Consider the following 26,211-nt stretch of genomic DNA (forward strand, 5'->3'; position numbering starts at 1 on the left):
TCTGTTGAAGCTCTTCTATTATAAAGCTCTTTGGTGACTAACATTCACTGCTGTTAAATGTATCTTGTCTCAGTAAGTGTAAGTAAAAGCTGTTTTGTTATTCTATTTTAAATTTTTATTCTGTTTTCTTGTACATGAATTTTTTTGTTCCTTGTAGTTCAGGTTTTTTTTATTTTTAAGCCCTCATCTTAAAATAAAAAGAGAAGTGCCTATAAGGAAGCAAGCATTGGAAGGTATGCTTAATTGTAGCAACTAAATGTTGGGGTTTTTTTGGTAGGAGACACTGCTATTGAAAGTGGACAGCATTACTGGGAGGTGAGAGCCCAGAAGGAATGCAAATCCTACAGTGTGGGAGTAACATATAGAAACCTGGGGAAATTTGAGCAACTGGGGAAGACTAATTCAAGCTGGTGCATCCATATCAACAACTGGCTGCAAACCACATTTTCAGCAAAACATAATAATAAAACCAAGACTCTAGATATGCCTGTTCCAGACAGAATAGGAGTGTACTGCGACTTTGATGGAGGTAAATTACAATCTTAAGATATCTAGCTAAAAACTTACCCATGCCAAATTGAATCAGGACAAGGCTAAAGTAGCACATTACTTCCAGATTGATACAGTCTCTTAATGAAAATAAGGCCCAGAGCTGTTTGTGTAATAATGCTTGTAATGTCAAATGATCTGGGTTCATCTGTGTGGCAGAGCTACTGAGTATTTTTCAGTCATGTGGACTGTATTTGTTGTGTTCTGGAAACCTTTCTCTGGAAAAAAATCAATTTTACCAAAAACTTACACACTAATAGCATTTAAACATGTATTTCAACTCGTTTTCTGTCTCTTTTAGGTCAGCTCACATTTTACGATGGAAACTCAAAGAAGCTCTTATACACCTTTAGAACAAAGTTTACTCAACAATTATTACCAGGCTTCATGGTCAGTATCTATAAAATTTTGTTCAGTTTCTAGCACAGAATTCATTTTACTAAAGACTTAATTGGTTTTTAAAGGAAGAAACTGGGAGCGCTGTTTTTGGCTGACTAATAATTTTAAACAATTTTTAACACTTTCTTTTTGATTTCCTGTGGTACTTAGAGCAGCACTCCAATGGGAGAACTCTGTTATCTGGATGTCTCTGCTATGTAAATAAGTCATCACATTTTTGTAGGGTAAATTCATAGCGCATTCAAGTAGCTGATGAGCCTGCTGCGGTAATTGGTTTGAACTGATGCAAATAAGAGTCCAAGATGCTGCAGGCTGTCCGAGTAGCTATCATGAGACGGAACAACAGCAGATGCTTCTCTCTGAGATACAAGACTCTAGCTTTCAAATCTTTAAAAGCTCTGTGGGATAGCCATTTCACTAGCCTATGTAACTTTTTTGTGGTTCTAAGCTAATCAGTGAAAACTTGTTGCAATTCTAAAGATTCAAACCTTGCAAAAAAATGTACAGGAAAATTACTAGTTACTGTGTATTGGTTTTCCTTTGATGATTTAAGTAACTAACTAAATTTGCAGGCCTCAGCTGTGTTAAAAGATGCCATCAGGTGCATTATACTTTGGAAGCAGCGTACAGGTCTAGGAAAACTGTGGAATCTGGAGGAGGCTAGCAACTCAGCTGCCTAGATTCTGATCTCTAGTCTCGTGTAATGTAGCCCATAGAAACATAGCATAGTAATTTTAAAGTGTGATTAGACCAAAATAAAGTTATTGTTCTTTTGGGCATGGAGCAGGAACAGAAAAGTAACTCGCCTGGGCAGCCTTACATCTAGCACTTGCAAACACCTGATTTTTCACTTTCATCAGACAGAATTGCCTGCACAATTTCTACTGTTGGCTAGAGGTACTGACAACAGGAGTCCAAGAATTTTAATAGCTGTTTATTTGGAGGTGACTAAGCAAGTTGCCTTACTGAACCTTTTCAACATACGGGGAACAGAATGGCTTCGGAACTGCTGGGATACCTGTGTTAGTCATTCCTCTAGCATTGCTAAGGCTGACTGACAAGTCAGTTCCTAGGGCATCCAAGGAAACACTTGCTTACCCATGGTTTGGCCTATTAGCTTGCATCTCATACAGCCTCTAGAGCAGGGGTCCTCAAACTACGGCCCCCCAGGGTCCTCAATCCAGCCCCTGCTATTTACAGACCCCCCCCTGCTCCCCCCCCCGGGGGTTGGGGGGGGGAGGGGAAACCAAGCAGCCGCAGATGGCTGCCTGCCACTGCATCCGCGCCGGCCCCCTGGTTAAAAAGTTTGAGGACCCCTGGTCTAGTGCTTGGTGATAGCAGTCAGACCTTGGGTTAGTCAGAACACTTAAAAATTGCAAGCTACTTAATTACAGCTCTCAAATTTATTCATAAACAGGGATAAATGTTTTTTCAGGAACTTGGTTGTAAAATAGAGGTCACTGGTACCTGTGCCCTTAATGCTTCTCAAAACATAGGGGTTTTTTTGTATTATGTTTACATTGACATAATTCTGCCGTGCTGTAACTAGAACTAAGCACTGCTTTCACACACTGGAGTGTAGTGACAGTATTGCTTTTCATTGTCATAAAGTACTTGCTGCTAGTACATTGGTCTTCAAAGAAGTTTTCCTATTATGAGCAGTTCTTTTAGTGCTAGATCTTAGACTTGGTTATAAACTTAGTCATAAAGCATAGTATGTGAAGCATCTTATACTTTATGGTCTTCAAAACCAGCTTCTGGGTGATTAGAATGTTTTACAGAGTACTGTGACTAGAAAGCAAGAGGGAAGACATGCAGCTGCAGGTTTTGTGTTAGTTCCATTGTGGGACAGGAGAAGAGATGTAGATAATTAATAATGTTCAGAATATTGATTTTTTTTTTTTTTTTTCTCCTTAGATCTGGTGTGGTGGGCTTACGTTGAGTACTGGTTTGCAGGTGCCAAGTGTGGTGAAAATGCACCAGAAAAGTGAAAATGAATTGAGTGGTTCGGCAACCAGTTTAAACAATATCGCCTAGTAATGTCTATTATTATATATTGCTGATTATTTTTTTTTCCCCCCTGTGTGGCTGTTACTGACAGAAGCCTGTCAGAATTGGATTAAACTGGATTTGCTACCTGCTGCTGTTTGGGGCTTAAAGTGTTAGGAACCTACTGTGAATCCAGACACAAGTGTCAGACAGAAAACTGAACTGTTGCCTATTTGAAAAATAAGTGGAGAAATAAAAAGCTGTAACTATGTGCTTTTCTAATACTGTATTTAAACATTTTGTTATGGACATGAATATTACTTTTGTAATTAGTGGGTTTTTTCTGTGAAAAATTAAACATACAGGTTTTTTTAGCTCTCCTAACATGAATTACTTGACTATAGGTTTTATTATTACCGGGCTTCCCATTAGAACCTGTGATATCAAACATGCATTTCAAAAGAGTGTTGATTTGCTACCCTAGCCTAGCAAAATATCACAGCATATGATTTCAAAAGAATATTACAAGAAGTAAGAGCAGTCTGTGATATTTTTTTCTGATATAAAATCATCCTGTTTCCCAGGAGTAGCTCATTTAAATATTGGATATTTAAAGTTTGGCTTCTGTTTATTACAGATTACAGAATATGTAAAAACTTAAAGGTATTTAAAAGCGTTCTTATGTAATCAGGGAACATGCATTATGATAACCAGTCATTGAACTGGGAATTATTTCAGTTAAGAGGTTCAGAACCAAAAATCCAGAGCTTTTTTAAAACTACAGCATGATACTGCTCTCTTAGCTCTTAATTGAGGGTCAACTCTTGGCTTTCTAGTTTTGTGGCATTATTCCAATTAGATTATGATAATCAGCAATTCACATTGCACCTGATGAAAAAATGACAAATTGAATCTTTGTCTGCCAGTAGCAAAGGTGCAGTGCAGCTGAGGCTGGGAACAAGGGTGTGAGAGCTTCAGTTTAAATGCATCTCCCCAGAGAAGATCATGGGGGATGGGCTATTGCCAAAACACCTTTCAGCGTTTTCTTAAGCCAGCTCCAAGGCTGGCTAAAACTTCTCAAACAGCTATGTCAGTATCAAAGCTGGCAGCAGAAGTGGCACTAAATTCCTGTTGATGGGGCAGTATCCTCTGAGCCCAGGCGCACATTTTTGCTACCTGTTCTGACTAGCCTAGTGAGGATTGCTGGTACTGTCTGGATAACCAGAGACATCAAAAAATTCCATGATTTTTTTATCCAGCAGAAATGTAGCTTATATGTGTAGTATCCCACCCTAACTTGCTAGCACATACCATACATCATGTATATGTGGCTATGAGACTGGCCTTCAGAGGACCATATCCTAAAGGCTCTCCTTATAGCCTCCCAGCATAATGTGTTCCCCTCTCTTAAGGGCAAGGGAAAAAGTGGAAAGTGAGCAAATGCTTTGCCAGCTAACATGATCTGCTTTTGGATCTGCATGTACATGTTTTTGTTCACATATCAAGTGAAATGTTGAGCCTGGGTGTTCAATGATCTCAGCTCCTAGTTGGTAGCTTAGTAACAATAGTCATATGATTCATAATAGTGGGAGAGCTAAAAAAATAATCATGTTATATTCTTCATGGAAAATTGCAACTTTTCAATGAGAATTCTGTGTGTATTATAGACTGTTAAAATCTGCTTTCTTCCCTCTAATTGAGTCCAGGAGCCTAGAAATAATTTTCAGATATACACTTGAATCAGCTGTGTCCTAACTGAAGATTTTTTCCAAATACCATCTGAAAACTGTTTCAAATTCATGCTGATAGTCCATAGTGAATTGGCTTCTTTCTTACAGGGCTGAACTGTAAAAACATTTTAAATATTGATATGGGTCCTTTGTGTCTATCAAGATTTCTCAAGAAGAGAAATTCCGTGAAACAACTCATAATCTGATTATGATGTTCAGTGGAAAACTTTAAATTTTTTTCTTAATACTTGCTCTAGAAAGTTACGTTTCTCTTGAGAAATCATGAAGTTGACAGGATGGTTGAGCCTTCATGTTAACTTTGTATCTGCAACTTGAGCATCTCTATAAATATTTGCTTTGTGAACAGATCAGCTGTGATTTTTTTTTTGCAGAGGAAAAGTGCAAAACAATTCCCAGTTTAACTGTACTTTCCTCTGCCAGTTTAGTGTTTTGGGTCTTGAAACAGAGATACTGGAAGGTGACATGATTCTTGAACAGTGTTTGAATGCTTCAAATGTTATCCACAGATGTTGTTATATTATCCTAATAGTCTGTGTAGTAATCTTAAATACTACTTCCTCAGTTCTTTACTTTTTACTTCAGTGAACACCTGACTGGGTGTGCTAGGGGCTCAGCTGCTATGAATTCAGTGGTATGTGAGCAAGTAAGACTTGTGTGGTTGAACCCTGGTGGTGGTTTGAGAGGGCAGGGTTAAGATAGATGCTCCTTATTTTGAGACTTGTTCTTCTAACGACTGTGGTAAACAGATACAGAAATAGGCTAGCAACCCTTCGCACTTGATGTTGGGTGTTCAGCTACAGTTCCTACTTCCCTTTTTGGCAAGAAAGGGAATATTTACAGTAAGTTAATGTGTAGTGAGAGAAAACTATGAGTAACCTCTATTTCTACATAAAAGCATTTGATTTTTTTTTTGTAAGATGTATAACCTGCAAGTTAAATTTGATATGCACAATGTAAAAACATAGTTTTTCTTTAACATTTAAAAGAAAGCTTAAATGATTTCTTACTGTGACTTGCAAGTTCTAGATTAACTCATGTCCTGGATGAAGTCAATGTGACCTTTTTTACCCTTAAAGAATGAATTTGTTATTTGATAGTTTGCACAGATGTCAAATTTTTGCTGCTAACAGCTAGTACAACTGTTTTTAGTAAATGGGGATATGAAGAATTGCCTTAAGCACTTTAGATTTCTTAGACTTTTTTCTTTCCTGAGCTAATAGTTGTCCAGTACCAATTTATTGGTGATATTTTGTTGAAGTTGGTGCGCTGTTTGTACCTGCAGCAAGAAAGGAATGCGTGCAGCCTGTGAAGTTACTTTTTTCCTAGGCAAATCCACCTCAGGAATTGGAGAGGTTGTTCTTTGGCAATGGAATTAGACCTTTTGAAGGTCTATGGGTTTACCCGTCGTTAACGCAAAGTAGAATATCTGTAGTAATTTAATACTCCTTGAGCCTCTGTGTTCTGGAGTTGATGCTGTTAGGTGGCTAGACAGGAGTTTTCTTCTGTATGACCAAAATAAGATTTATAATTTTTTTTCTAAACAGTGATCGCTGGTAGTCATTCAGACTTCAGATAACTTCAGGATAACTTGTGAGGAACTGAAGGTTTCCCCTGAGTTAATACATCAGTAAATTGTAACTTTTGTTGTTTCTACAGAAAGCTGTATGAACTGCAACAAGGGATGTGAATTTTAGAAAGGATGACTTAAACACATCCAGGTGATAGGTGCTTCTCCAAATACCAAATACAGATGGCAGAGGGTGAAGGCTTACTTATTTAGCCCTCCTCTAAGGACAAAAAAGTAGAGGCTACTGTACAAACCCTGTTTCCCTACCCCCTTGTGCCCTCCAACAAGAGTGCTGTTCCTGCTGTTTTGCATTAAGACCGGGGAATGGGAACTGGTTCCCTCAGGAAGAACATCTGACTTAGCACTGTTGTGGTTTCCTAACGATCACTGATCCTGAACATAACGCATAATTTGACAGGCAATAGCGATGAGTTCTGTTGATTGTTGCCCCCGCCTCAACCGCCCTGGAGCCGTCTGAAGGCCCTGCTGGAAGGGGAGGCCTGGCAGCGGTTTTCCGTCGCCATCCCTGCGTCCCGGCCGCACACGGTGCGCCTCCATCGCTCGCTGCCTTCCCGCACTGGCCTGCGACACCTCCTGTGCAGCTGCGCGTCCCGGGGGCAGCCGCCGCGGGGGCCCCACCGCCACTGGCTGTACTCCGGCCTCCTCCGCCGGGTGCCATCCTTCGCCGCCGCGGAGCGTTCTGGTGTCTTTGACTGAGGTGTGATGCAAGCGTTTTGTATTAATAAAGAAATTTGAAATCTGTTGTGCCTGAGTCTCCCTCGTTTTATTTTCCTCCGCGGTGGGGCTCGGTCCCCGGTCGTGGAGGTGCTGAGGGGGTGCTGGGTGTCCCGGTGGGGCGGGGCCGGGAGGCCCGCGGTGGCCGGCTGGCCTGGGCGCAGATCCGGCGGGCTGCCTCCCCACCGCGCATGCGCGTACGACGGCGAACGGCGCTTTACGGCAGGGAGCTGTCGCGCGGTGAGGGCGGATGCGGCCCCGGTGGTGGTGGTGGGGGAAGCCGGCCGCGGCCCCGGGGAGGGAGCGGGGAGGGCCGGGCGAGGCGCAGCGTTGCGGGTTGCCGTCCCCAGGGCCCCCCCTAGCTGAGCCCCTGCTGCGGGCTCGTCGGGCTCCTGTAGGCCGCTGCGGCGCAGGGCTCGGGCCCGTGGCGGCTGCCGGTGCGGCCTACTCAGCGCCCCGTTCTCTTCTGCCGGCCCGCAGGAAGGAGCTGGGAAGCCGGGAAAGATGAGCTGCGCCGCGCTGCTCCCAGGCGGTGATCGAGAGCGCCCCGAAGACTAATGCAGAAAATCAATAAGAACGTGGTCCTGGCGCTCCTTTCTCTGACCAGCCTCGTTTTCCTCCTATTCCAGTTGTACTATTACAAGTTCTACCTATCGCAGAAGGTGAGACCTGTGTTGCACAGGCTGGCTTTTGTGGCATGACCTAGTGTAATGCTTATTCTTTTCAGAGTCCTTCAGCAGCATTAATGACACCCCCAAATTTCCCTCATTTAGCTAGAAATTCCTATGATGTTGACATGAAGTGCATCAGTAGCCTGCGCACATTTGTGGTGGCAGAGGTACAATCAGGTTTCAGTAGTCAGTCTGATGCTCAAGTTACTATGTCAGCCAGAGGCATCTCATTCTGTAATTAATAGGATGCCGCTTGGTGTTCTCAGCTGCAGGTTTGAGCCACCAAGACTTAGTATTCCCAAGCCTTCCTACTCTTGTTAAGTGACTTCTGTTGAAAGTGAAGTCAAATCCAGTGCTGTCTTCATGCTCTTCTGAAGAAACAAGGAACACGGCATTTATTGATTGCAGGTTTTTCAACAGTGGTGTTTTCAAAAGAAAACTCAGCTTTTTCTGCAGATGTCTTAGTGCTTTGTGATTCAGTGTTTATAATTTTCTAGATGTTACTGATTAAATCCTGCTTTTATACCACCCATGAAAAGTTTAGCCAAGTGTGATCTTCTGTAGCCAAAAAAGAGGTACATGTTACTATAAATGAAATACTCTGTTTTTTTGATGACTTCATTGTTTACAGTTGCAATGAATATTCAGCAAAGGAACTAATTTTATTTTTACAGAAAACCCACATAAGCATCATGTTTCCTAAGTTTGTATTCTTTTGTTGAGGACGTTCTTAATAAATGCAGGCAGTCTTAGCACTACATGGTATCGTGATCTTTGACTTCTTTTTCATAGTTTCTGATTATAAACAAGGTGATGAATGAAAAATTCTTCATACTTTTGAAAAGCTGAAAGCATAGCCATTAACTGCCTTGGCTTTATCATATGAATATACTCCATTTAAAATTTAATCCTCTGGGATCACATCCAGAAAGACAGAAGCACAGTCCTCCTGTCTTTCCTCGGTGGTTATTTACCTAACAGTGTCTGTGTTTGTCATCTTCCTATTTTACATTGACTGGCATATTGACTTAGAAACCTGAAGCCTGATCATGCAGTCTTTGCATGTCTGGAAGTCCCCAAGGCTTGTGTTGTCCTTCTAAATAACTGCTCTGGTTTAGTGTGCTACAGTTTCACATTCAGTACTGTAGCTGAGTGACCAAGGGCATAACCACAGCCATAACTATAAAGTGCTACCTGGATAAATGCCCTTAAATGTCCTGTTAAGATATCCTAAGCAGGGATTCAGCTGAAACTTACTTGAATTTTTATTTCTCCCTCTCCTTCTTTTCTTTTGATAGAATGGAGCAGTTTTTTCCAAAGTCAGAGGAAGCCAGTCAGGCCAGGACAGCACTAGATGGGTACGTACAACATCATGGGTTAATACAGTTCTTCTGCCAGTCTTGGAGAACTAACACGGAATTGCAAACTCTGGGTCCAGTTATCTTGCCTCTTTACTGGGATTTTCTAATATTAAGGACTAAAAGATACTTTCTTCGCTGAGAGAAGTTACTAAGCGTTTCAAAACATTAGTTTTAAATGGAATTGAGCAGTGGTTACAGCTTAGCAGCCTTTGCCTGTGCAGTCCTTAGTAGTGCTGCTAATGTTTTTAAAGCCAAACTTGTTCTTTCTGATACAGAAGTTCTTCTCCAGGCTTTTGTATTCTTGCAGACCAAATATTGAAAAGATTGGTGTATTTGACATGCAGCTTGTTTGATAGTGATGTGATTAAAGAATCAACTGCAGATCTCAGGTCATAGAATACCCCTTTGCTCGCTCCAGTTGTTAACCTGCTGCTCTGTGTTTTGTGTTACTTGCTTATGCTGGGTCAGAGCTCTTAACAAGCAGGAAAATGTTACATTTCAGCAGTCACCAGTTGCTGTATTCCAGTGTTCAGGACCAGTGTTAGGAGTGGCATTCCGTACTTGAAATAGGAAGGTTTTTTGTTGTGTCTTGTTTAAGGTTTGCAGGATTGAGCTCAAGCAAAACATCATGTTGGCCTCAGGGAATCAGAAGGTCGGTTATGGTAGTTGTAGTTAGCATTTCTTTGGAAACACTTTGACAGAAGTCTCTTGATGACAGATTTCCCACCAGAAAAAGAGCACAGATGGTTAAAGAGAACAGTGTGCTGAGACCTAGCTACCTTTTGCTTTGGATGCAATTTGATAATGTTTCTGCTTAGCAACATTAGCCATTTAAATGCCTTGTTTCTGCTGAGCAAGAGGAAAGGTGCTCTGATTAGGGGCTGTACTTGGGAATAATTAAAACCAACTGCTCTGTGCACTGCATACTTGCTCCAGGAACGTCTCACTGTTCCTGGAGGTGGCATCCTTTGGAGTGACCTACTAGTTAGGTGACATGGTCACAGTGGGCTTCCAATCTGCCAGTCTGTGGACAGAGTTCTCATTAATTTTTAACTTCATCTTATGAGATCATTAGTAACAAAGCAGAATGCTCCATGGTCCTACCAGAGATCTGTTGCCCTGCAAGGTTTCTTCAGAATTCCTATGTGATGGGTCCAAAATACTCCATTTTTGAATGCCTTTTTGTTAGCCGCTTGACATTATTGCCGTGTCATTCTACCAATTATTATACATTTCAACTAAAAGCTTCTGTTTCCCTGGAGAAGTGGTGGAGGAGGGGGAAGCTGATATTTTTGCATAGATTTGCTTCCTGTTTATCAGTCTGATCTGCTAGTTTTAGTTACAGAAATAATGCTAGTACATCACAGGTTTCAGCTTCATATAGCCGAAATCGCTAACAGGGTGGCCTTGTTTCTGCCTGTTTCTTAGTGCTGCTGCCTAAGTTCTGTTTGTGGATCCACATTCTGTCTTCACATTTTTAAATCTCTCTGAAGCCAAAGCCCCGTACCAGAATTGGAGGTTGGCATGTGGAGTCTGTTTGAACAGTCTTAGCAGCTGGACAGGAGAAAGGTTGGAGCTTCAGTTCGAAAGCCACAGTTGGCTTGCTGGATGGGTACCTTGGGCATTGGGCCATTGTTCTGTATCACACCTCTTCTAGAAATCTTGAGATGTAACAAACATAAAGCCTGACAGTGCTGGTCTAAGCAAGTATTTTTTTCTGATTAGAACAGTACTCTTAAGTCATTAAATGTAACTGTTACAGTTAAATACATCAGCTACATTTTTAATAGCAGGGTGGGTGTGAGTGCTGTAAATGGCTTCTGTGTGCCATGGACATTTAAATGTACTTGATTAAAATTCTCCACTGAGTGAAGTTAATAAATCCTCTCATTAGGTACAGGACCTTCTTTTAACCTTTCTATATATTGTTGCCATGGTTGAGTACCTTGGGTACACTAGCATCCAAAGACTGGATAGCATTCACTTCCCACCTTCTCACTGAGTCACCCTTCGTATACAGCAGGTCTCATGCCTGAGGTTTGGGGATACTGTTCAGGAGTGGGTCAAAAGCCTTGCTGAAGTCAAGGTATGAACAGTGTCCATAGCTTTCATGGTGCCCATAGACTTCTGCAAAGGCAGTCAATGTGATTAGGTGCAGTTTGCCTTTGGCTGACTTTCCCAGTCACATCCTGTGCATCATGCGCTTGGATGTGACTTTCCAGGGACTTTCACTCCAGAAGCTTCCTGGGGACTGAAATGAAGGTGATCAGAGTTCCCCAGATCTTCCTTTTTGAAGACGGCATGAGATTTGGCCTTTCTCATACTTGAAGAACAGCTCCTGCTCACCGTGGCCTTTCAAGATAATGCAGAGCAGCCTTCGAATGACACCAGCCAGCTCCCTCAGCTACAATCTCATCCTACAATCTCTGGTTTATTCAAGTGCTCTCCAGCTCAGTCTAGAGCTGGGAAGAATCTAGAGTTTAGCCTACAGTCCATTCTCAAGTCTAGCACTCCAGAGATAAGAGTACACACTCAGAAAATGTATTGGGAGATAAGATTTCCTTCTGTTGGTGGGTTGGGTTTTTTTCCTTCTGTCAAAGTTTTTTAATGTGTTAACCTTTGTACACTTAAAGATGGTGTTTCTAACTTACAATTTCATCCTATGTCAAACAGCACGTGGTTAGGAAGTTCCTAGGCTTAATAGCCAGTCACAATATACCAGTGTATTTGATTGATCCTTTGATTCTGGGACTGGTTGATAAAGACATTGAACAGATCAGAAGTTCTCCTGATGGCCCTAATCCAGAATGCAAGTACTTTTGTGCTCCAAGAGACTTTACTACGTTTGCACTACTGGACAAAACATGGAAACACGAAGTAAGGGTCTTTTCTTCAGTTCACATTTGTGTATTGTACATTCAGCTGTTCTATTATTTTGTGATGTAGTGCTTTATGTTTGTATCAAGGCCTATGAATTGATTTTGTGGAACTCTTGTAAAGGTACTGGTAGAAGAAACTTTTTTTTAAAGTAAAAGGTATCCAGGCCTGGATACATGAAGAGTAATTTACAGATAACTAAAAGTCTTCAGAAGCTGTTTGTGATATTCATAAACACTTGTAGTAAGAGGCCAAAAAGGAAAAAGAAAGTAGTCTGTTAGGAAGAAGAAAAACCTTAAGCCTATAATATAGATACAGCCATAATAAATCTCGAGTTTGAGGATCAACCGAGGAGGAAATGCAGATGTTGATGTGACAAGGCTGGAAATATTATCATAGTCTGCTGGTTTACATTTCTTTTAGTACAGCCTTGTACTTAGCACCATCTTATTTTGTCACTTAGTGTATTGATATCTCTGCTTTTCTTTGGTGCTCTGAGATTTTTAAATGTATGTGTTTAAAATAGACATATAGCATGTGATGAAGGACAAAATGGAATCCAAGGTTATTTCATCAGTATGAAGAGTGATCTGGAAATATTTATTAGATCAATTTATACAGACTAAAGATACCAGTGGTGAACAGCTTTTTTCTTCTTCTTTTTTTTTTTTTTTTTTTTCCAGAAAAAGCAGGAGTCATTACAATGGTCTGTGACTGTTTTACTGAAGGAGTCCCGCTCAAGTGAAGAGTGGTGGTACTCTGGAGCTGGTCAGGCCTTTGTTTTACCCATAGCTGTAAAGGGATTAAAGAAACTGAGAATAAGGTTGTGTGGCAGCACACTAATATAAATCCGTCTCCCCATTCCTTTCTGTTTCATTGATAATATCTGCAGCATCCAGAGGAAAAGCTGATATGCCTGTATAAAACTGTTCAAGGAGGGTAGTTCAAGAAAGTTCAAGAAAGGGTCTTCAAATGCCGATTGGTTCTTTTTTTATCAGACACAATTTCATTCCCTTTTTCTATGGAAATAGAAAAGCCTATTACTTAGTGCAGTGTTCAGTATTTGATGAGATTTAAACAAATAATTATGTACATCATAAAAGAAGATTTTGCAGTAATCATTTTTGTATTGGTGGTATCTTTATTCAATGACTTAAAAATGCCAAGTTCAGCACAAGAACAACTTCAGAGAACAGTTTGAGGATGCAGAGAATGGTGCTATTGCAAGGAGCAGACTTATTCCAAGCATGATTTACAACATTTATTTATTTGTTGCTTTATTGAATAGTTTCAGGGACAAAATTTAAGACAAAGAAATACATTGGTTGGAATTGCTTGTAGTTGCTGAGCTTTAAGGTCTTAGAAATTTTTGAGCAGTTTGTGCTGAAGTCTGATTAGAAAATGAAAATATGGAATGGTGTCAGTTAATAGTAAGTATTTAGCATTCAATTTTTGTTCCTCTAATCTTTAGTTTCTCTCTCTGTCTGTCTTTCTACTTCTCCCTCTTTCTCATTTTTAGGTGGGTCTTTTTAGAACTGCTGAGAAAATGGGGTTCCAATGGCTAAAGATTATAAACAAGGACCCCCGCTTGGATGGGATGGATGACCTGTCTGGGATTGAAATTCCGTTGCACTACATATTTAAACTGGCATCTCATGCTATTCACCTGGTGGTGTTCTATGAGAGGAGTGGTAATTACCTCTGGCATGGCCCTCTGAGACTCAGGCAACATATGGACAGAAAGTTTGTGCCTTTCCGGAAACTCCACTTTGGTCGCTACCCTGGAGCATATGAAAAGTGAGTTAAAAACAGGAGGGAAAAAGCCATAATGACACTTCCAAAATAATTTATTTTTCCTGAATATAAAATAATTTTCTTTCTCAAGTCAGGTTGCAAAATTTAGCTCACATATGGTTCAGCCCTCAAAGTGCAGGTAAACTAAGGTATGAAGGTAAATCCAGTTCTGTTTACCTGAAGACAAGAGCTTCCTACCATTCATAAACTAAGAGCTACATTTTAGAGGAGATTGCTGTGTAGCCAGGTTGAAGCAGGCAGAAAGATGAGAGAAGTCAAAGAAATCATGTGTGAGGTTGAGTGTACCAGGGGTCCTACTGCTGGAGGCAGTGGCTTACCATTAATGTATTTAGAAGTTTGAAATCTGTTGATAGCCATCTGTGTTATCAACACAGGGGTAAAGTAGAAGTGGCAAGGTTATTTAGTACTAGTGGATAGCTATTTGGTGTTCTTTCTGTAATGGTATGTGTCCAGAAGTTGAATACAGGTATGGAACATTAAATGAGAAGGGTGAACAACAGAAATCCATTCAGTAACGGTAAAAATAATCGGTGTCAAAGAACATGAATAAAGAGAAGTGACATTTGTACCACAAAGACATGTGTCAACCATTGCAGCTAACCCATGCTCTTAATGTGGTGAGGGGACTCCTTTCCTGCATAAATGTTTGAATTGGTGATGTTACTTGTTCACAGTCTTTTTCTTAAACTTTGCATTAAATTGGTGAAGTTACTGTAAATGTCTTCCTGTTCCTACAGTGCTTCCAGTAGCAGTTATTTCAGGAAATACAGATCATGGCAGATCTTGTCACTAATTTCAAAGCCAAGCACATACCACTTGGCTTTGAGAACAGTGATCCTGTAGGGTATGTGTATGTGCCATTAATCAGAGCAAAACAGCTGAACATTTCACAGGTCAGAATAATGTGTTTAACTTTTTCCTTAAAATTTACACCATTCTTTCTTCCTTTTAAAACATGGAATCTGTACTGGTTATGTGGCTAAACATTTGAAGTCAACTGTATCATACTCGTTGTGAAGGTTGAACAGTTATTAAATTTTAAATGCAGATAGCCTCAAAGTACAGGGTAAATTTGGTTCTTAAGTGCATCCCATACTTAAGACAACTAAATAAATAGCCTGAATTTTCAAATGTACTGAACAACAGCTGTGAAAAAATTCAATGCAAGTCATGAGTGAGTAAAGGAGTCGGTGATCTGACAAACTAACTGTGAGCACTTACAGGCATAGAATTTCTTTTTAAACAAAATTTTGCAATGTATGGGGAATTTGTTGAAGCTCTTGTTGCATCTTGATGCATCTTGAACCATCTTTTATTATCAGTTTTGGGTACATTTGGACAGAGGAATCACTGCCAGTAGTGCACATTAAGATTTTAACCTAGGCTAGAGGAAAAAGTGGCTTGTGGTTTGTAAAGGAATTGAATGGGGTAATGTTATCACTTTTCTTCCCCTGCAGGCCAGAACTTCTGCTTGTTTCCATTGATGACATAAAAGTTCAAATTCCAAAAAATCCATCCAGTTTTCTAGAGGAGATGTCACACTCTAGATTTCTTGAATGTAGGTACAGAGAAGCTCGGGCTTTCTTTCAGGTTAGTGGTAATCACTTAGTGTCTCTGAGATGTGTGTGTTCACTGATTGACCCAAACCTACAAACAATTCACTGCTTTTTACCTAGATAAGACTGTTTGCATACATAAAGCTACATACAACCTCTGAGACTTGATCCACAGAGTTTAGTAGGTGGTAATAAAACTAAAACTTCAACTGAAAGTCATGGTGTTGTCTTTTTCACTCGTGAGTGCATTTTTTTCCGTTTTCAAAAATTTTGAAGCGGTAACCAACATGTCCGTAGTTCTCACACGTTGTTACTGTTAAATAGATTCCTTGTAAATAAGACTAAGATTTTGTGGTTGAAAGTTTTCCTTGTGGCAATTCTCTAAGTTCTGAGTAATACTTCACTTTATATTCTTTGAACTGTGCGCTGCAGTTCCATGTTTCTAGTTCATTTTGAAATGACTTACTTCATTGCTTTTTGACCATGTAAGCTAATATTTTCACTACTATTTAAAGCATTATTTTTAGGATATTGCTACCTGATTTAGCAGGAGTAGAAAACTTTCTGCTGCAGTATGGAGAGCATTTTGTCCTAACTTGAAGAGGACCAAGAGTTAGCACAGTTAAGACTGTGGAGTTAGAATCAGGTCACTGAGTCTGAGCTATCTCTGATTTCATGGAAGGAGGGAAAAGGGGGTACTAGAGGTTCCATTCTTCAGACATTTGAGGTCTTGTGGAAGGGAATATTCAGTGAAGGGAAGACCATCATATCTCCCATATGTGTAGTAAGAGGGTTACTATACCCAGGGGTACCTGTGTGTATAGTCACCTCGCTTGTAAAGTACACTTCAACTCTAACAAAAGCCCCACTTCAACTCTGAAACCTCCAGGCAGTAATTGCCACAGGGAGAGAAGATGTGCCTCAGAAGGTATATTGAACTTTGAGCTTTAGTACTGAAATTAGCAGCTGGCATGTGTTTTAAAAAGTTAAGTATTCATTCAAAATGTCTGTTGCCCAAGATCTCTTGATGAAAGCAGTTGTGAAGCTGAGTAGTGCGTTGTTCCTGTGTTTGATTTGGTGACGTTTGCCCAGACTTATTTTTGGCTTTGCATTAAATGCAAGATCTTCCCACAGTTGCAGCGGGAGGGTGGGCATTTTTTGTTCATTTTGTTTCTACTCTGTGGCAGAAGTTGTCAGCATCTAGTTGTGACACTTGATGGCGCCAGATAAACTAGTGTGCTGGAAGTAACTGGTGCTGTCCCTGTTTTCCCCCTGGACTTGTGAGGCTTCATCTGTATTGTTGCCAAGTGCTGGGAATCAGTGCCTAATACATATATGCTTATTCTGTCTTACTGTGACTTTGCATTCTGCTGGTTTGGAAAAACTGGGGGTTGATGTTTAAGAGTTTAAATTTTAACTTCTCATTCTAGTGCATGTACTCAGACAGGGGTGTATCTCTGAGAACAGATACTGCCCAGATATTACTTAAGTAAATTTTTAAAGGTCATCTTTTCTTAGGACACTGAAAAATGAAGGGAAAAGTTTACTGTCTGATAATAGCTTGCTTACTCTTCCTTTGCCTTCCAGCTGTATCCTGATGATGCCTCCCTTGATGCAGTGGAATTCAGAAAAAAAGCAAAATCCTTGCTCCATCTGGCTGCCCTGACACTGAATAACTTAGGGGTAAAGTTCTGGCTGAGCAGTGGAACATGCCTTGGTAAAACATTTGTGTTATGTTCTATTTTTAAACTCATCTGAAATTCTAAACATCTAATCCTCTATTGCTTCTAATGTCAGCTGAGGTTAAATATAGTGGGTTGGAAGGTAATAATGTGGCATTAGCTGTGTTGAAATAGGTCTTTTTGCTCCTGTCAAAATCATTTTTTCTTCAGAAACCTGAGCCTTGGAGATGCTGAGCAAATTTCCACTGAAGCATTTAAAGTTAGCAGTTACCTGTGTTGAACTGATCACTGCTTAGAAAGCAATGAGAAGTTCCCTAAATTGTGTGAACTGGAATTTACTGAAATGCTAATTGGAAAACACAGTGATGGGCACATATTTCTGCTGTCCGTGTATAGACTCACACCTGATTTCCTTCCCATGCAGTTTGGTGCTTATTACTGACTTTTAAAATATAGTTTACATGTATTTGTTTATTTTAGATCACATCCTTTTAATAAAATTTCAACCTATTAGTGTAGCTACAGCGAGTTCTTAATTCTGCTGAGGATGGAAAAAGTATCTTACCATTGGTGAAAATTCTTTTATTACTTTTTATTATTTTTATTATACATTTTATGTATTTATTACATATATATTTATATCATTATGTATATTTATATTATTATATAAATAGTATTATATATTATTATTATATAATTCTTTTTTATTATTGAAATAGGTTGGGAAAACTCATGTGTGTGTGCATTTGACTTGTATTTGTTTAGTCTTGGGGAATATAATTTTCTGAATGAACAGTTACTAAAGGCTGCTTTAATGAAACAAACAGATGTCCCACTTCTTGTTCTGAATGGATTTGTTTTTTCCCTTTTTTTTTTTCTTCTCAGGCTGGTACAGACAGTGCAATGTCATTCCTCACAGCAAAGATGTGGATTTGGGAGTCTTTATAAGGGACTACAAAGCAGATATCATTCCAGCCTTTCAGAAGGCAGGGTTACCACTGAAGCACAAATTTGGCAAGGTACATAGATAATGAACAATTTAATTCATGTGTCTTTCTCTAGATTCCTAAGTTTGAGTGCAGCTGCAGAACAGCTATGTAGATGTGGGTATCTGAAGTCTCCTTGGCAGACATTTACTCCTTAGGGTTTTACCTAAACGTATAATCCTGATGATTTTTGTGTGTTCTGTTGGACAGCATGTGAGAAAACACCCTTCTTAATAACTTTGGCCCTGTTTGGGGAGCGCAAATTCCACCTCAGAAGTTTTCAATAAGTTTCAAAGGGGTCTAATCTGTGTCAGTGGTGCCAGGGAAACTTAAGAATCAGGTTGAATTTAGTCTTTCAGATTGGATGGGCCTCATCATACGGGAGGATTGGTGATAGCTCTGAGATTATCTGTAGTCCTGTATGTAGAACTAGCAGAAAGGGAAGGATGGCTTGAGGAGGGCTCTGGGCTTGTTTATGTGGATCTTTATTTAGCTTTTTCAGAGTGCAGGCTGTAGAAGGATGGAGAAAAGAAACAAAATTACAGGAATATGAAAGTTCAGCCACAGTTCAAGTGATATATCATTACTGGTGCTAGCAAGTGTTTTGTCATAGAGGAAGCATGTTAAATGAAGACACGTACCTACCGTGTTCATTTATTATTTTGCTTGTGGCAGAGGACAAGGAGGTGGTGCTGAAGCTTTTCAGGCTAAAGGGAGAAAAGAGAATGTAGTCCCACTGAGGTCCAGAAAACTTCCAGTATTCTCAAGGCATTAAAAAAAATCAAAAAAAAATCATAGTGTTAGTGTGTTTTCTTCAGCTAGGAGTCACTCTGCATACCTGGCCAAAATAAACTTGTTTTCTGAAACCTGCTGACATAAGTAGCTTTGTATTTTTAAGAGCATATACAGTGTGTATTTTTGTCTTGCAGGTAGAAGACAGCTTGGAACTCTCTTTCCAGGGAGAAGATGATGTGAAACTTGATATTTTTTTCTTCTATGAAGAGGATGACCACATATGGAATGGAGGAACTCAGGCCAAATCGGGCAAGAAATTTAAGTATGAATTGCATTTGTAGCTCTAATAGGAAAGGAATTAAACAAGTTAGTGTTTAGTGTTGGCATTCTGTATGTTTGTTACCTGGCAAAGTCTGTGCTTGTTGTAGGAAAGGCAGTTACCAGAGGAGAATCAATGAAGATTTTGCACTTTGAGACCAGAGTAGAAAGAGAAAAGTGCTATGCCTTGCTAGAGGGGTGCTGGGCTTGTCAAATGTCGATTATCTTGTGAAGTCAAAAGCAATGCTAGCATGTCATGTGTCAAGCAGATCTTATCTGGACTGTGACAAGCTCTGAGTTAAATAAAGAGCTAAGCTGAGAAAGAAGTCTGTAAAAATTCTGTTTGTTGCAGAAACTAATTTTCCAGTAAAAAATGAATCCTTAGGCATCAGTCTTGATGTTGGAGTGTTATGGCAGAAAGCCTCAACTGTCCTTGCAAAGTAAACCTCATAGTTTCATATTTTTTGGTAGTGATTTGGAATACTTTATTGACTGTAATCTTGTGACAGCAATGCAGATGACTACTGCAGACCTTGTTGTTGTTCATGTACTGAAAATGGAATTTTAAATAGTACCCTACATTTTTTGCTTCATACCTTTCAGTATTAAATCAGGAAATAAATACAATAGCTTCCTAATCTACTCACCAAACTGAATATAGGTTGTGATAATTAGATTTGTTTCTTACCAACATCCACCTTAACTCAGAAAGAGATAATTGCAGACTAATTGAAAACCTCGTTGACTTCTATAGGATTTCATCAGCTTTCATATTTTGCCTGAACTGTATTTACTTATATTTAGCTAATGGGAATTTGATGAGCACTGCCATCCAAATGGTGATAATGTCTGAGTCCTTGTCTTAGTTGTCTTTGTTCTGAAATGATAAACAAAGGTTGGGGAAGATATTTTGATGACCAGAATCAAAAGGCACACATAGAAATAGACTAAAGGAAGAACTCTCAGAATATTCCCACAGAAAATGTGCTGTGCTGCAGAGTATTTTTCTTAGAATACAGCAACAATTTCATAGTTTTCTGAAGCAGGCTTGATGTCTGCTTTTCCATACAAGATTTTGGAGGGTTTTGTGTGATGCATCCTGAGGAGGAAGCTGACCAATAAATTCCTTTCTAAATTGCAATACCTGTTTCCATGCCAGTGGAGTTGACATGCTCTTTCAAAATTCCATTGCAGAATCAGACTTGGGTACTTGAGAGCTGGGTTTTTTTCCTCCTTTGATGTGACTGGTCCGATGTATGAGGATAGAAGGTAGATGTGAACCTGTGCTATGCTCCAGCTCCTGTATCCTAGGATATTCCAGCTCTTCTGGAACTCCATCTTTCATAAAACACTTTCCTTTCCTTGTGGCTTCATACTCATTTTTGGTGATAATTTTTTCCAAAATTTACAAACATGGCTTTCTAGTTCAATAAGAACTAATTTGCTTAGGCATAGTGGCATAAGGATGCCTCTAATTCTGAACAAGTGTTTCTTAGGCATAGTTTACTTTACTCAATCCATACAGAAAACTGCTTGTTTACCATTATAAATGCACTGAGCCCTGACAGAACATGACTGTTCAGAATGCTTAGCCCAATAATTCCAGATATGTATTATTCCAAATACTTCCTTAGAAAGAGAAGAAAGATCACAGCTTTTTAGTTGTGAGGTGTGATGGTTCAGCATGCTTGATCTGAGTACCTGAAGCACCAGAACGACCCTCAGCTTTGCTTGGTCTTCAGGCCTTTCAAAATTCTTAGGGAAGTGGGGGAGGTCAGTCAAAAGAGAAGTGAATGATTGATCATGCTGAGTCCTAAATCAACTTTAACAATTTTCAAGAAATCTCACCAGCTGTTTCTGAGGTATCAGAAGAGATACTGGTTGCTACTAGATCATCACAGATAAGGGCGGGAGTTCAATTCCCAGGTATTTTTATGTTTTTAAAAATGAAGAGTAGAGGACATTTTCTTCAGAAAACTAAATATTGGCACAGACATACTTTCTTTACGTCTTGCTAAATAAAAGTACGAAGAATGAAAGTGTTTTTCGTTTAGTCTGTAAAATATTTTTCATTAGTCATATTTAGTTTCTGTTTTGTTGGAGAGCTGGTTTCTAAACCTTACAAGTCTGGCTGTATGGTTTGCATTTTCATGTACACAAATACTTTCTCAACTTTGCAGACACAAGCAAGCATGTTCATCCTCCTTATTTTGTCTTAGAGTTACAGCAATCGAGACCTTCTATTTGTTTACAAAATCAATGCTGAACAGTTTCATCCTTCAGCAGAGAATAAGTATTTCCGAAACTGAATCTGGGAATCAAATCTATACTGTATGCTTTAGTCCTTAAAATGAGTTAATTCTGGAGGCTCTTCACCTAGAGGACTTTGTGTAAGCCTAAAATGTTTTCAGTACTCGTATGTCCAAAGATTGATGAATTGGAGGAAAAAATGGTGAGCAGTGTATGTGTACAAGAGTACAGAGCCTTATTCCAGCTTGGAAGAGCAAATGGTGAGCAGGGATTCCAGTATGTGAAGAAAGCTAGTTTTTTCATCAGTGAATGTAAATGTTTGATTTTAATAATAGTTAAATGATTGTTTTGATGAAATGTCCAGCTAACTTTTTAATTTGAAGATTAGTTTAGTTAAATTACCTGTTTGTTCTCATTAAGTTATTATTCATAGTGCACTTTCTGGAGGATATATTATTTCAGTGGTTTGCCAATAGCTGTTGCATATGCATGCCCACTGCAGTTCTGATAGATGATTTTCTAGGTTAATAACAGCTAAATAGCTATTTGATGCTTATAGATCTACTATTAAAGTTTGATTACCTTGTTTTCCCCTTGGTACCTGGCATTTTTTTGCTTTTCGGTGTAGTTCAGAGCTAACTGGTAGTCCTCGGGTATATATCCAAAAGTTCTTGATCTCTTTTTTTTCTTTCCTTCCATTTCATGGATAAAAGCAAGGTTGTTTTACTTCTGATTCTGTTTGCTCAGCACTTAGAAAATTAACTTTATGCTTAGAGGAACATGCAAATTTTCTAATTTGTGCAAATGCACAAATATTTTAAACTTCTTTTTCAAAAATCTTAAGTGCGTATGGTTTCATTTTAACCAATGAAAAGGAATTTTAAGATCACTTTTTTTCTTGTGGAAGACTTCACAGCTACAGCAGTGGGAGTGATCCTCTGCAGGAGTAGTACATAGGCTTTCATGTTTACTTGTTTAACACATTGTCTCTGACACTGAGCTCTATGTGATGTTATTCTGATCAAACTGTGACATTTACCTGTCAACTTACACTGGTGTAAGCGTACTTATAGATGGGGTGTATGCTGGCCCTTCTGCAGAACAAGATCAGTTTGGTAGAATGAATTAATTTTAAAGTTTGAATGGGCCAAGAAGGTTTCAGAAAGTACAAGGTGGCAGCTGTATCATAATTCTTCTCAGCTGTTCCAAGTCTGGCACCATGTTTGAACATGGGTACTGAAGGGCAATTTCCTGCTTGCTTTGGTAAGATTGAAGAAAGGTAAAAAGTTGTTTTTAAAAAAGGCCTGACTCATAATAAAGTATTTAATGCTGCTTTTATTTGTAGGGGAGATTTTGATAACATGTAGCAACCTCTTGAGACCCTTCTAAATAAGGTAACTGTTATGTCCAATTTGTAAGTGGAAAGTAGAGAGATAGGGCCTCAGTGATTTCCTATGGATGGCAGAATGATACGGGAATAAGCAGCAAAGAATTAGAAATGCTCCTTCCAAAGAACATGTGGCAAATGTTAACCAGTTACTGTTCATAACACGACCCTTGTCCAGTATGGAAATAATATTTCATAGATAGGAAGTTAAGAAATAAGAAAAAATTATTGCAGGTGTAACATGGCCACTCACTGCAGTTGTTTGCTTTATCCATGAACTTATTTGGAGGTGTATTTCAGTCTTTGCCGGTGACTGTGTTCTTTTGTTATGACACAGGTATCTCTTTCCAAAGTTTACTCTGTGTTGGACTGAATTTGTTGAACTCAAGGTACATGTGCCCTGTGAAACCCTTCAGTATGTTGAAGCCAACTATGGCCCAGACTGGAAGGTTCCTGTGAAGACGTGGGACTGGAAGAGCTCGCCATCCAATGTGCAATACAATGGTGTCTGGCCTGTCGATGAATGGGATGATGTCATTCAAATCTACTGACCACCTGACTGCTAATAGGGCATACCTGATACCCTTGAAACTGTCGGTTTGTAATTTCCTATTTCCCAAAGGCATCAAGATACGTTCCTTTTGTAATTTCTCATCTGTTTCTTAATGAGTAATTTATCTTTTTTTGCTTAACAGGTGTTTTTTTCACCTTCATCATGCATTTTCCAGGTAGTTGAAGGAAAAGATCAAAGGCAACTGAAGAGAAGGAAATCTGAAAGGAAAGCTGCACAAAGAGAGTAGAGAAGAAATGTTGCATTAAACTTATGGGCAGTTGACTGTTCAAATGTAAAAGTGGCCAGCTGGCTTTGACTTTCCTAGGATCATGAAAGCCTTGGGACTGTTCACTTCTCAAGCTTAAGAGAGGGATAGGATGGAAAAAATCCCAGAGAAGTTCCTCTTTTTTCAGAGGAGGTCCTGTGAATATTCAGCTTTTAAACACCTATGAGTACCTCAAATGTGTTTGATTTGAGACTGATACTTCCATACGATATACAGCAGGTTGCTCTTGGCAGTGGAATATTTCTATTACACAGGACCTGTATGACTCACCTGCTTTACACGCAGGAAGTAGTGGGTAACGGTGTCATACTAAGTGAATCGAAGGAGCAGCTGTCCACACTGGACATCTTCCAATAACCGTTGGGTTTTTCGTGAACTAACCACTGCATGCAATTGTGACAGGGGATGTTATCTGTGGGTTGTTTTTTTTTCTTTTGTTTCTTTATTAAGAACACAGAGGTATATGCTGCAGGGATATTTTTCCTATGAAAAAATAAACATACTGGCTTTGATGTCCCAGTTAGTGTGTTCTCCATGTAAAAGTTTTGACTAGATTTTAAAAAATTATAGCTATCCTTGCTTTTTTACAGGTAGATAGAAACGGGGATATTCATAGTTTTCTGTTTAACATGGGCTTGCAGAACAGAGATCTCAGAGAATTGCAGCTCTTTAAGTGTAAGCAGAAGTGTTTACAAATACCAACTGTTCCATCAAATTTGCAGTAGCATTATTGCAAGTGAAGTGTTAGTGTAACATTAGGCTTTGGACAGGAAAAAAGTGGAAGCCTGACAGCTCTCTCCTCCTTTTTCTGCTTGTGCGTTTGGTCAATGAATTAAGTATTCTCCATCAGTATTTTGGAGGGGGATAGTAGCTTTCATACAAGTGTGCGTGTCCCAAGTTTGTTCCAGTCTTTTTGTGCAGGGAAGACAAGGGTACTAGAGCTGCTAGTGAATTACAACTGTAATATATGGTACAGACCCAGGAGTATTTGTGAACCGGTGTCAAGGTACTGGATTGAGCTTATGTTTACTTGCAGCAAAGTGGTATCCATTCTTTCCTTGCTAAAGCAGAAAGGCTATCTGGGGGTTGCAGCTTTTCCAACTTTCACTGGGTAAAGGTTGAGCCTGTGGTTTGTGTTCCGTTGATCTGCAGTTTTTGGCCCTGTATTCAAATGTGTGAAGTTCTGGAGACATGAAATAGCTACTGCCATGTGGCAGTTGTACTACTGTATCATTCCAGGTGCACACCGGGGCTTCCCTGCTATTTTTGTCCTGGAGTGTGCTGCACGCTTTTTCCTGCCAATCCTGTCAGTTCCAGTGGTGTCCTGCCACGGAAGCACTGGAGTAAATTATTTAGCTTCTGGCAACAACTTGTCATGCTAGCTCTTCAATTCATATGGTAACTTTGTTAGGTTTGCCTATTTAGGAAGAGAGAGATGTAAAGTCCTGCTAATGCCATTTACTTGGTAAACATTACATCATACGAGATAATTTCTCAGGTAGAATTTTTTGTATTTTTTTCCTTAAAATGAAAAAAGCCAGTGTCCTTATGATTTTTGTGTTCAGAACTCCATTGTTGTGAGCTTCTTTGTTTAATAATATACAATAAGCGTGTAACTTTTTCAAATGTGATAGATGTTTTAAGAGTGAAAGAAAAGATTCTATCAGAAAATTATAATCCTGTCAAATTTTTTACTTTGTATTTGTAGATGGGAAGACTAATGGAAAAAAATGCATGTCCCTGAAAGGTAGGATGTCTTAAATCATTCATTATACCTGTAAGTTATTCTTCAGTTTAAAGTATTTTCTCTTCAGAGCATACATGTGTGTGTTTAACACTGATTAAAAGGAGCATCTAATTTGCAACTCAAGATGTTTTTTCATCCTTTGTTTTGTCATCTTCAGTAGCATTGAACACACTTCATTGTAGTTACCATGCCATAACGCAGAGAATAAAATTGTGAACTGTTACACTGCTTATTGACTGTCTGTATTGAGCTTTTATTTTTTAATAAAGATACTTGGACACAACAAAGACACTTGGAATAAAGAAGGTGCCCATATGTAGAGAAAAGGATCCTGCAGTTACACAAACACATTGCACTTCTGCATGTCTCCTGTCATGCTTTCTGCAGAGCCCTGACCGCAGATTTTTAGCTTGTAGAATTGTGTCCCGAGGAGCAGTGTAAACATTGTGAAGCGGATGCTCTTCAAGGCATGCCGTGAGGCTGAAGCCTTACCATTCCACGTGGAAACACCCAGATTTAGGCGTTTGTTTTCTGTTTGGTTCTGAATCACCTCATCTGAAATGGATTCTTAATTCTGTGTTGCCTTCCTAAGTTACTCATTACCTTCATTTTGAAGGTGCTTTGGAGAGGACAACAATTTCTAAATTCTCTTTAATGGTATACATTTAAGGTCTTAAGCAACAACTTGCAAAATACCTTGACTTTTATGTAGCAAGCAAAGCGCATTACAAATGTGTAACTGTTAAAGATAACCAGAGCCTATTCAAGGATTGCCCGTGAGCTGAGAAGAGGGTTGCAAGATGTTCAAAGCTCTGCAATAACCGCAAAGAAAGACTGAAGAAAGAGGGTTGCCTGATGAGAAGGGTCAATAAAGAGCCGTTTTAAAAAGCTTTAAGAGATGGTTACAAAAAGGAAGGGATGTAGGAAATAGAAGTAAATGGGAGGAAGGCAAATTGAGGTCACTTGCGTAGAATACTGGAGTATTTTACATGTGGAA

The 26,211-nt window shown here is 39.4% G+C and overlaps 2 protein-coding genes across 8 annotated transcripts in view; both read left to right on the plus strand.

Annotated features, from left to right (window-relative positions):
* The window catches only part of FSD1L (fibronectin type III and SPRY domain containing 1 like), a 34,873-nt gene extending 27,855 nt beyond the window's left edge, over nt 1-7,018 (plus strand). For 3 of the 4 annotated variants that reach the window (XM_055791632.1, XM_055791633.1, XM_055791634.1), the window contains 3 exons: nt 278-529; nt 851-939; nt 2,866-7,018. In XM_055791632.1, coding sequence (XP_055647607.1) covers nt 278-529; nt 851-939; nt 2,866-2,985 — 461 coding nt within the window. In that variant the 3' untranslated portion in view covers nt 2,986-7,018. The remainder of the gene's footprint in view (nt 1-277; nt 530-850; nt 940-2,865) is intronic. The other variant, XM_055791635.1, reaches the window with a different exon arrangement.
* A 161-nt stretch (nt 7,019-7,179) lies between these two features.
* Nucleotides 7,180-25,446, plus strand: FKTN (fukutin). 4 transcript variants are annotated; one of them, XM_055791636.1, is made up of 11 exons: nt 7,180-7,230; nt 7,471-7,652; nt 8,960-9,019; nt 11,696-11,899; nt 13,419-13,696; nt 15,172-15,304; nt 16,858-16,987; nt 17,838-17,971; nt 18,868-18,995; nt 22,966-23,225; nt 23,324-25,446. In XM_055791636.1, the coding sequence occupies exons 2-10, from the start codon at nt 7,548-7,550 to the stop codon at nt 23,177-23,179; spliced, it is 1,386 nt and encodes a 461-aa protein (XP_055647611.1). In that variant the 5' UTR covers nt 7,180-7,230; nt 7,471-7,547; the 3' UTR covers nt 23,180-23,225; nt 23,324-25,446. The 4 variants fall into 4 exon arrangements, with proteins under 4 accessions (XP_055647611.1, XP_055647613.1, XP_013159727.1 ...); XM_013304273.3 differs by lacking the exon at nt 7,180-7,230 and having other exon boundaries at nt 7,244-7,652; XM_055791637.1 differs by lacking the exon at nt 7,180-7,230 and having other exon boundaries at nt 7,244-7,652; nt 22,966-23,221.
* Nucleotides 25,447-26,211: the final 765 nt, after the last annotated feature.

Source organism: Falco peregrinus, chromosome Z, assembly GCF_023634155.1.
Source record: "Falco peregrinus isolate bFalPer1 chromosome Z, bFalPer1.pri, whole genome shotgun sequence".
NCBI classification, from domain to species: domain Eukaryota; kingdom Metazoa; phylum Chordata; class Aves; order Falconiformes; family Falconidae; genus Falco; species Falco peregrinus.

Excerpts from the sequence above, each read along its gene's own strand:
- FKTN (XM_055791636.1), top strand. The coding sequence starts at position 7,548 with ATGCAGAAAATCAATAAGAACGTGGTCCTGGCGCTCCTTTCTCTGACC. Across the intron at positions 7,653-8,959 it reads AGTTCTACCTATCGCAGAAG|AATGGAGCAGTTTTTTCCAA; the intron begins GTGAGACCTGTG and ends TTCTTTTGATAG. Across the intron at positions 15,305-16,857 it reads AAGCTCGGGCTTTCTTTCAG|CTGTATCCTGATGATGCCTC; the intron begins GTTAGTGGTAAT and ends TTTGCCTTCCAG.